Raw genomic sequence first — 12,088 nt, forward strand, 5'->3', positions numbered from 1 at the left:
GTTTTGAAAATAAGTTCTATGGAGCCGCCACCAATATTTTACTCAAAACATTGGAAAAAGAAAAGGTTTTTTAAAAGTCCAATAATGGTCTTGATAACCAGAATCGGGTTCGGGGGTCGGTTACGTGTAGGGAAGGTATTAAGCACCCCTACAACGCCCTAAATCGGTACCCTATGATAAAGATAACGTAATAAGAATTAATAATTAAAATATTTAATCCCCTTTATTAATAATTATTTACATGCTTGAAATTTAAATTATACAATTAATCCTAAAATGTTTACATGATTATTTTTATTATAAATAATATTTATTAAAAAAAGAAATAAAAGAGAGAGAAGAAAATTAGCTTAAATACCTCTTGAACGAGCTCTATTAATCTTCAAAGATGGAGATTTGGGTGCTTTTTGGCAACCCTTCACACTACAATGCCTCACAAAAATCTCAAGAAATACACAGAGAGGGGGAGAGAGAAAAAGAGAGAAATTTCGTGCTCTATGGAGCTTTGAACGAAATTTTTGGAGTCCTGAGAAATGAGCCCTAGCTGTCTATTTATAGAATTCGGAGAGGGGGTCCAGAACGACCCGTTCCAAAATCAGAACGGCCGTTCTGGATATGGTCGTTTCGTGTAAAATTCGTATACTGGAACGACCCGTTCTGAAATCGGAACGGCCCGTTCCAGTAGTGAGAATAACACGTGATTTTTAGACCGGAACAGCCTTGGAATGGCCCGTTCCAGATTTAGGAACGTCCCGTTCCGGTTTAAGTACGGCCCGTTCCAGATCCGTTCCAATTAACCTTTTAGCCCTTTTTTGAGGAGTTTGGAACGACCTGTTCTAATCTTGGAACGGCCCGTTCCAATTTCAGAACAACTCGTTCCAAATTAGGGTTTTTTGGCCTTTTGGGAGCCTCGGAACGGCCCGTTCTAGACCTTGGAACGTCCCGTTCCGATTTTGGAACGGCCCGTTCCAGGCCAAAAAATATTTAATTTGTGCTTTTGGGCCCTCTGAAGTCCTGTCTTCTTGTTGGCATGCTTCGGGAGCTCCTTCCCTTCGTAACAGAGGTCCATGTCCTTGTTTGTATGCCCCTGACAAAATTGGGTGTCTACAGCTGCCCCTCTTTACTTGTCCTTTGGAATAGTAATGTGTTGCTTTTCCAAAGGCAAGGAAAGACGTAGTCATTTCGTCTGGGTCTTCTCTTCGTCTCTTTGGTGCTTCTGCGTTGTTTCCCTTGTGATAATGTGTAGCTTCTTTCGCTCTGAGGTTATGTAACCCTCTTCGATCTTGTACTAGTTTTGAGGATCTAGCAACCTTTTCACTAAGGTCAGGTAACCCATTTTGTACTAGTTTTGGGGATCTAGCAACCCTTTCACTAAGGTCAGGTTTACCAAGTCTGTTACTGGAAAAGGATATTCAAATATCCTCTCTGTTAATAGATTACCACGTCTGTTACTGGAAAAGGATTTTCAAGTATTTTCTGAGGTAAGAGATTACAAAAGTTGGTAATAGATTAAAACAGTCTCTTGCTTGAAACAAGGCTGTAGAATCAAATTTTTCATTGGGATAATCGATTATCACATGAGACAATCCATTACCATAGAGTGAAACACAATTTTGGGTCTTAAAAGGCTCAGGATAATTAATTACCATATCCCGTAAATGATTACCCTGGTAGTTTTATGTTCCTGATTCAATTTTAAAGAGATGGTAACAGATTACCATATCAGGTAATAGATTACCTCTGTTATTACTCTTTATAACTAAATCACGTCTTGCACTTTAAATATCTATCTTTTATGAAATTAAAAGAGAACTTTTAGAAAATATTTTTGGAAAAAGAACATAAGAGAAAAAGATTACTTTCAAAATCAATAAGCAAAGGTTGATCAAAGAATTTTTTTGAAATACTAAGAAGTGCAAAGATTGAACATGAGTTCTTGAAGGAAGAAATTCAAGAAGTGAATTCAATTGTGAAAGATCAATGTCTACATGAAATTAGGTGATATCTTTTTGATCTTTAATCTATAATTTTTGTTTTGTATGGTGTTTCTCTTGAGATAGGGTGTCTCAATAAGAGATCTTGAAATCTTGAGTGGGATTTCTCAAGTAATTTATGTGGGGTACATAAATTTGTGTGTGTTTTTAGTCTTGTAGTGCCAAGATTGATGTATGTTTGCATTTTTTTAATATTATGCATGCATGGTGTTTGTAAAAAATATTATAGTGAATGATCATTGATTTAGTGGGGTGCTAAATCAGAGAAAATTGGATATAGGCCAAGTCGATAGTTAAATCAATATAAATTTCTGTGTTCTTTATCTTTTTATCCTATATCTCTTTAAGAATCTTGATATTATCTTATTAAAGAATTTAAAGATTTTTGAGATATGTTATTTCAATTACCACTTGTACTCTGAACATTAATCTTGTAATAGAAATTGATTAAGAAGTTGGTAAAGTTTACAACTCTCCAAAGTTTACATGCTTTGAATGTGGCAAAGCTTGACACATGAAGGTTGGTTGCCCCAACCTAAAAAAGCAAGGACATGAGGAAAAGAAACCTAAGTTCATATCAAAGTAAAAGAAGACATACATAGCATGGGAAGAAAATGACTCAACAACTTCGAATGAGATGAAAAGTGGAGAAAAAGCAAATCTATGTCTCATGGCTGATCATAAAGTTGATCATGAGGTAAGTGATTCAGACTCTTCCATATATTTATATGATCAATTACAATATTCTTTTTGTGAATTGTATAAAGAAGCTAAAAAGTTAGCCTCTCTAAATAGAAAATTGAAAGATAACATTAAAGAAATGGAATTGAAAATCTCTTTTCTTGAAAAAGATATTCACATGCTTCAATGAGAAAATGAGAAATTGAAATTGCCATGTTTAGAATGCAAGAACTTGTATGCTGCTTTGAAAAAGAAAAATGAAGCACCAAAGGATAAAAACAAATCCGTAACTTCTCACATATCATGTAATTACTACATGAAATATGGACATAGTGTCTATAAATGCATGATAAGGAAAATTGGTGTTCCTAGTTGTCGCAACCCAAAAATTTCTGATCTCGTGACTAAATGGTTTGGACTTCCTTTTGAAAATCTCATCAATTAAGGAATGCCTAGAGATCAGATTAATCCCTAATTAATGGTTTTGAAAATAGGTTCATGGAGTCGCCACCAATGTTTTACTCAAAACATTGGAAAAAGAAAAGGTTTTTCAAAAGTCCAATAATGGCCTTGATAACCAGAATTAGGTTCAGGGGTCGGTTACGTGTAGGGAAGGTGTTAAGCACCCCTATAACGCCCTTAATCGGTACCCTATGATGAAGCGAGCATAAGAGAAAATAATTTAAATATTAAGTCCCCTTTATTCATGATTATTTATATACATGAAATTTAAATTACATAAATTAACCTAGGATGTCTACATGGTTATTTCTTTTATTATAACGATATTTAAAATAAAAGAGGTGGAAGATGGAGAAAGAGATCGGTGGATAATACCTCGTGGAAAGCTTTATTCATGTTCTTCAAATGTGGGATTTTTAGGTTCTTTGTGGCAACCTTTCACACTACACAAATACCTTACAGATCTCAAGAAATACAAAAAAGAGAGAGAAAGATAAATTTTGAGCTATAAGGAGTTTTGGATAAATTTTCTGACCCCGAGAGTAGTGTTTGAGTTTGCTATTTATAGACATCTAAAGTTGCCAGAACGGCCCGTTCCAGATTCAGAATAGCCCGTTCCAGATTCATTCGTCATGTGTTAATTTTGCATCTAGAACGGCCTGTTCTTAAACCAAAACGACCCGTTCTAGAGTTGAGTTTTATCTCATAACTGCCATGTTGGAACGACCCATTCCAAACTAGGGTTTTAGGTCTTTTTGGTGGTTTGGAATGACCCGATACAGTTTAGGAATGACCCATGCCACTCTAGGAACAGTCCGTTCTAGTTTGAGAACAACCCGTTCTAGTTTGGGAACAGGCCGTTCCATTTTGGGAAGAGCCCGTTTTGGGCTACTAAATCAATCTTTACAGGGCTTTAGGCCTTCTGATGTCATGTCCATTTATTTCCATGCTTTGGGAGCCTTTTTACTTGATAATAGAAGTCCATTTCCTTGTTTGTATGTCTCAGAAAAAATTAGGTGTCTACACTAGTGGAAAGTTTGTATGGATTAAGAAACTGAATTATGATTGCACTAACATACAAGGACCCAAGATCCTTTGAGTACCAAAATAAAGTTATTCTCTTAATTGTAGGTGTGCTTGAGAGCCAAGAAAACAATGCGGTATCTAGACAGTGGCTACTCAAGACATATGATAGAGGATAAAAGAAAATTTGTATCCCTACAAGAAAGAGAAAATGGAATCATAACATATGGAGATAATAACAAAGGCAAAATACTAGGATCGGGTACTGTCGGTAACTCCTCTAATACCCTTATTAACGGTGTTCTATATGTAAAAGGTCTAAAATATAATTTGCTTAGTATTAGCTAGCTTTGTGATAAAAATTCCATTGTCTCCTTCAATAATGAGTAGGGATGGCAAAAATACCCGCGTATCTGCAGGTAAAACCCGTTACGGATAATAAATAGATAGGCTAATTGGCTACCCGCAGATAATGGAGACGGATAATTTTTTACCCGTTTATAAACGGGGCGGGGGTGGGTATGATGATATTCATACCCGCGGGTACCCGTTTAATAATATTTCTTAAATATCCTAATTATCCTTGTACCACATAACCCTAAAACTATACTCTCTCATCTTATTTTCTTGCAAAAGTGATGTTGATGAAGTTACCAACATGTGTTAAGCATATTATAGAATTATGTTGGATGTAATTTGATTGATTTTCTAGCTTTGATTGGACCAATAAAATTTATGTATCGTAAGTTATTTACTTTCATTTGAAATTATGAGATTGAATTATTGTAGCTTTGTGATGAGACTTTAACTTACTTGTGAGATTAATGTATATTAAGTTATTAACTATCTTGCATTTTTATTATTATTTCAACAAAATTAACGTTAAATACAAGTTTAAAATTAACAATGAATTTTTATTTTTTAATATTTTAATGACATTAAATATAAACTTAAAATTATTTATAATATAATTTTTTTAATTTATTAAAAGATTTATAAATATCCATGGATATCCGTGGGTATTTAAGAAATTCATGGATACCCGCTTAATGGATACCCGCGCGGATATGGAGTGGGTATGGGGCCAATTTTCATCTAGCGAGGCGGGGGCGGGAGCAGGTTTACTATTACCCGCCCCCACGAGGCCCCATTGTCATCCCTAATAATGAGTGCTGATTGGTGTGTGATAAGTCAACCAATGAAACATTGTTTGTTGGTAAAAGGATTAACAACATATATATCTTAGACATAACATAATGCATCCAATATTGCATGTCTTTCCTCCAATGAAGACTTAACATGGTTATAGCATAGATGCATTGCTCATATAAATGTAGATCAACTAAATAGACTTGCATCAAAAAATCTAGTTGAAGGACTATGCGATGCATGTCAAAAGGGAAAGCAATCTAGAACATCTTTTAAAAATAAGAAAATTGCTTCTACTTCTAGATCACTTGAACTTTTGCATATGAATCTGTTTGGACCATCAAGAACCATGAGTTTAGGTGGCAATACATATGGTTTAGTCATAATAGATGACTTCTCTATAGTTACATGGGTTTCATTTCTATCTCATAAAGACAATGCTTTCAAAACCATCAAAATTATTGTGAAAAGAATTTAGAATGAAAAGGATTTGAAAATTAACTTTTTGAGAAGTGATCATGGTGGTTAATTTCAAAATGAAAAGTTTTAAAATTTTTGTGAAAAACATGGGATAAGTGAAAAATTTTCTACTCCTAGAACTCCACAAAAAAACGGAGTTGTAGAACAGAAAAATAGATCTCTAATAGAGCTAGCAAGAGACATGTTAAATGAAAATGATTTACCAAAATATTTTTGGGTCGATGTAGTAAATATTGCATGCTACGTTCTAAATAGAATCGTGATAAGATCACTTTTAAAGAAAACACTATATGAGCTTTACAAAGATAGAAAGCCTAACATTTCATATTTTAAAGTGTTTGGCTACAAGTTTTTTATTCTAAATAATGGCAAAGAAACTCTTGGAAAGTTTGATGCCAAGGCTGATGAAGGTGTCTTTATTGGGTACTTTGTAACTAGCAAGGCATATAGGATCTTTAACAAGAGATCTTTAGTTGTAGAAGAATCCATTCATGTTAAATTTGATGAAACTAACCCCTTCAAGAAGGGAAGTTTGCTTAATGATGAGGATGTGACAGGTAGTGACAATAGATAGCAAAAAAAGCAAAGCAAAGAGCAACAACATCAACTTACATCAACTACTGGAACTCCTCTACCCAAAGAATGGAAGAAACCAAGAGATCTATCTCTGGACAACATCATAGGTGATATAGATAAAGGAGTCTCTACTAGACATTCTCTTAATATTTTTTGTGATGATATGGCATTTGTCTCTCAAGTTAAACCATCATGTGTTGAACATGTTTTAAAAAAAGAATTTTGCTCAATGGCTATGCATGATGAACTGAATCAATTTAAGAGAAACAATGTATATGACTTAGTTCCCTCCAATAAAGATATGAATGTCATAGGAACCAAATGGCTATTTAGAAATAAACTAAATGAGGATGGTGTAATAATTAAAAATAAAGCTAGACTAGTTGCTAAAGGTTATAATCAACAAGAAGGGATAAATTATTATGATGAAACCTATGCACCGGTAGCTAGACTAGAAGTTGTAATACTTTTGCTTGCATTTGCATGTGTTTATGATTTCAAATTATCTCAAATGGACGTCAAAAGTGCATTTTTGAATGGCTTTATAGATGAAGAAGTATATCTATCCCAACCTCCTGGTTTTATTGATTGCAAACTGCCTAAACATGTATACAAGCTTAAGAAAGCATTATATAGGCTTAAACAAGCTCCTAGGCAATGGTATGAAAGGCTGAGCAAGTTTCTCTTGTCTCATGGCTTTCATAGAAGCAATGTTGACAAAACTCTTTTCATAAAGAGGGCCTCAAAAGATATTTTGTTAGTTCAAATTTATGTAGATGATATAATCTTTGGATCAACTAACACATCTCTTTGTGAGGAATTTGTTTTAAGTATGCAGGGCGAGATTGATATGTCGTTGATGAGAGAACTAAGTTTCTTCTTAGGATTGCAAGTTAAACAAATGAAGAAAGGAATTTTTCTACATCAAACCAAATACAACAAAGAGCTACTAAAGAAGTTTGACATGGAGAATTGTAAAATTTCAAACATCCCTATGTCCACTAACTGTTATCTAGATAGTGATGTTGTAGGAAAGGAAGAAAAAGAAACAAGATTTAGAGGAATCATTAGATCACTCTTATATCTCACAACAAGAAGATTCCAATCTACACCTAAGGAATCACACTTGAAAGCTGTGAAAAAGATTATGAAGTTTCTAAGGAACTCTCAATGTAGGATTGTGGTATCCTAAAGGAACATCTCCTTCCTTAATTGGATTTTCTAACTCTGACATTGCAGGTTGCAAGTTAGATAGAAAAAGCACAAGCAGTACATGTCATATATTTGGAGAGTGTCTTGTATGTTGGCATAACAAGAAATATGCTTGTGTAGCACTTTCTATAGCTGAAGCTGAATTTATAGTAGTTAGAAGTTGTTTTGCACAATCAATATGGATCAAGCATCAACTTCAAGATTTTGGATTGAAGCTAGGTCATATTCCACTAAAATGTGACAATACAAGTGCTATCAACATCTCAAAGAATTCGATTATGCATTCAAGGACAAAGAATATTGAAGTTTGACATCATTTTATAAGAGATCATGTGGAAAAAGGTGATTGTAATATTGAGTTTATTGATTCGGAGAATCATTTAGCTGATATATTCACGAAGCCATTACCAAAGGAAAGGTTTTACAAGCTTATAACAAATCTTGGTATCATTAGTGAGTAAAATCTTACCTAATCTCAATATATATATTTGAGTATGTGATAATTATGTGAATCTTGTAAGCAAAGCATATATGTTTGATTGAAATATGCATGATATTTGATTGTTCATACTTAGGATCACACAATTACACTAGAAAACAACCATTTCTCTACAATAATCAATTTCTACACAGGTTAACTGATTACCATTGAGAAAATAGGCGTAAATGGTAATGCTTCATTGTGTTAATTGATTACTGCACTAGATAATCGATTACCCTGGTGATAGAATGATTTCTCAGTTTCATGTGTTTTGTGATAATTGATTACCACATATACTAATCGATTACCCTACACCTAGGAACCAAAATTCCCTTATTCTCTGTCGAGTTAATCGATTACCACAGGTGATAATCGATTACCTACGATGTATTTGCTGGAAAACCCCTTATTTTTAACCCCTTATCTTCCAATAAACTTCTAAAAACGTAACCTTTCATTTCCAAACCATTTCTCTCACATTCTCACTCTCAAACCCTAACCTCAATCTCTCTAAAATCAAAACCCCTCTCATTTGTATTCTTCAATTAACAATGGAAGATCTTGCAAGAGGCAAAAGAGTAAAGCATAGAGCGAACCGAGGTTACCCACAACCTTCAAAAATAACTCAAAGAGAATCCTCTGCAAGAAGGAAGAGAAGAGAACCCTCTCTAGCTCAATCCAAGGAAGACTCTCCACACCACTTATTTTCAACCAAGACTTAAGAGGAAACTTTCAACGAGTCATTTGCTTGCAAAGGCCTCGTTCCATTGAAAGTATTTTACCCCTCTTGGCTAGAAAAACAAGGTTTTAATTTTCAGAGTTTGTTATCTGCTTAGGGTGTAGATAAGTTCATCAATTTGTATGGACTCTACTATCCAGACCTGGTTCATGTCTTTTATTGTAATTTACATAAGGATGATGATTGTGTTCTGGTTTCTAAAGTTAACGGTATAACCATTACTTTGACTGAGGATGTTTATGATAAAGTGGCTAGACTGAAAAGTACTAGTATTGTTCCAAATTTTGCTAATTTGAAAGAAAAAGGTCTTGAGATTAACAAAGATGTTTTCTTTGGAAGCATGCTAAGGGACGTTTTTGCTTGGGAAGCAGACAAGGCTATAAAGAAAAGGAATAATAAGAAGGTCACATATAATGCATGTGGTCTATTCACTAAAGATAGGTTGCTACATTATTGCATTTCATGGGTTTTGGTTGCTAGGGGGAGAAATCATGCTCAAATTAGTGAGGATGACATGATTCTAATGGATGCCCTTAAAAATGAAATTAAAGTCAATTGAATTTATGTGTTAGAAGAAACAATGTTGAAGAGTTGAAGACTTATGAACTACAAATGTCCTTATACTCTGTTCATTAGCAAGGTTCTTGCTCATTACGATGTACCTCTACTAAGTGAAGCAAGATAAGTAACAAGGGAAGCTCATGATGTGAAGGATCATGCTCTCAAGATGATGAAACTGGTAAAGACTATTGGAAGATGGAAAGCCAAGGATGACGTAACTCAGGAAAACACAGATGAACCATTGGAAGCTAAACCTAAAGCAGAAATTGGACCTGAGAAAGCAAAACCATTATCTGCATTTGAATTATTAATGCTAGCTAAGCTGGATGATATTAGGGAAACTCAACGACGTGTCTACAATGAGTTGAAGGCTTGTATTAAGTATATCAATGAGTGCTTGGACGTAGTGAACATACCATACCCTGATGATGACCCACACGAATAGGCACTTCATTATGCATTTTGTTTAGTTATTTTTATGTTTAATTTCTGGACAATTTTAATGGGTTGTAATATTTTTAAATTTCAATTTGGTTCTGTTTGAATTCAATTTTATATATGTTTTATGTTTTATAAATTGAAATCTTATTTCTCTATTAATTTTGGTTTGGTTAAGCCAAATAGGGGGAGCAAAGAATGTGCTAATATGTGAATGAATGAATGAGCTTATATGTGAATGAATGATTTGAATGAATGGTTAAGCACAACAGTTACGAGTTTAATATGTTACTTAACTTGTTTTTGTTGAAAGATTTTCTATATAAGTTTTGTAGATAGATCAACAAGCAAACACATGGCATCTATTCAAGATATGTAATTTATCTTAATTATTTATTTAGCTGATCAAAACCAAAAAGGGGGAGATTGTTGATAAGATGGAGATTGTTAGGGATGATGAGACATCTTGAAGACTCCTGAAGATTGTTTTAGTTTTGATGATGTATTATATAGATGTTGCTTGAGCCTATGCAAAATGATATTGTATTGATTGTAATAGATATAGGCATGTATGTGTGTTTGTTTATGTTTTATGATGATGATGAATGCTTAATTTAAGAACTAATGAAGTTTTCTAAAAAACCAAGAATTTGAGTTTTTAGTATTTCCATGTGTAAACATAAAGTAATAGATTATCATGAAAAGGTAATTTACTACAAAGTGTTTAAACATAGAAATATGAATTGATTCAAACAACAGTTTTCAAGGTAACATTGTTAATCAATTACCATACAGAGTAAACAAAATTCTAGGTCTTAAAAAGCTTAGCATAATTGATTATCGTATCTTGTAATCGATTACCCTGGTAATTTTATGTTCCTAATTCAATTTTAAAGAGTTGGTGACAGATTACCATATCAGGTAATAGAATACCTCTATTATTACTCTTTATAATTGAATCATGTCTTGCACTTTAAATATCTATCTTTTATGAAATTAAAAGAGAACTTTTAGAAAATCTTTTTGGAGAAAGAACATAAGAGAAAAATATTACTTTCAGAAACAAGAATCAAACGTTGACCAAAGAATTTTTCTGAAATACTAAGAAATGCAAAGATTGAACATGAGTTCTTGAAGGAAGAAATTCAAGAAGTGAATTTAATTGTGAAATATCAATGTCTACACGAAATTAGGTGATATCTTTCTGATCTTTAATCTATAATTTTTGTTTTGTATGGTGTATCTCTTGAGATAAGGTGTCTCAATAAGAGATCTTGAAATATTGAGTGGGATTTCTCAAGTAATTTCTGTGGGATACAAAAATTTGTGTGTTTTTAGTCTTGTAGTGTCAAGATTGATGTATGTTTGCATTCTTGTAATATTGTGTGTGCATGGTGTTTGTATACAATATTATAGTGAATGATCTTTGATTTAGTGGGGTGCTAAATCAAAGAAAGTTGGATGTAGGCCAAGTGGATGGCTGAACTGGTATAAATTTTTGTGTTCTTTATATTATTACCCTATATCTCTTTAAGAATCTTGATATTATCTGATTGAAGAATTTAAAGACTTGTTAGATATGTTACTTCAATTACCACTTGTACTATGAATACTAATCTTGTAATTGAAATTGATTACAAAGTTGGTAATATAAAATCAACCTTGATTACGACTAATGGTTTGGACTATCATTAAAATATCTCATTAACTAAGGAATGTTTGGAGACCAGTCTAATCCCTAATTAGTGATTTTGGAAAAATAGGTTCTATGTCATTCTGTTACGAGTAAAATTTGAATCTGGAATGGCCCATTCTGAAATCAGAATGGCCCATTCTGGATTTGAATTTTACCTGTAACAACCTATGTCAGAACAGCCCGTACTGGATTGAGAATGACCCATTTTTACCTAGGGTTTCTAGGCCTTTTGAGAAGGTAGGTGTCGTAACCCAAAAATTTTTTATCTTACGACCAATGGTTTAAACTTCCAATTTGAAAATCTCATCACTTAGGGAATGCCCGAAAACCAGACTAATCCTTAATTAATGGTTTTACGAAAATAGTTCGTAGGAGTCGCCACCAAAGTTTTACTCAAAACATTGGAAAAAGAAAAGGTTTTTGAAAATCCAATAATGGCGTTGATAACCAAAATTGGGTTAGGGAAGGTTTTAAACACCCATACAACACCCTAGATTTGTACCCTATAACGAAGTTAACATGATAAGAATTAATAATTTAAATATTAGATCCCCTTTTATTGATGATTATTTATATACATGAAATTTAAATTACCC

The 12,088-nt window shown here is 33.4% G+C and overlaps 1 protein-coding gene across 1 annotated transcript in view; it reads left to right on the forward strand.

Moving 5' to 3' along the window:
* LOC109794204 (uncharacterized) overlaps positions 1 to 6,363 on the forward strand; it is a 30,146-nt gene extending 23,783 nt beyond the window's left edge. The window contains exon 4 of the mRNA XM_083073558.1: positions 6,178 to 6,363. Coding sequence (XP_082929684.1) covers positions 6,178 to 6,363 — 186 coding nt within the window. The remainder of the gene's footprint in view (positions 1 to 6,177) is intronic.
* The last annotated feature ends 5,725 nt before the right edge of the window (positions 6,364 to 12,088 follow it).

This window comes from Cajanus cajan, chromosome 4 (assembly GCF_000230855.2).
Source record: "Cajanus cajan strain Asha chromosome 4, NIPB_CcT2T_4, whole genome shotgun sequence".
Classification (NCBI taxonomy): Eukaryota; Viridiplantae; Streptophyta; class Magnoliopsida; order Fabales; family Fabaceae; genus Cajanus; species Cajanus cajan.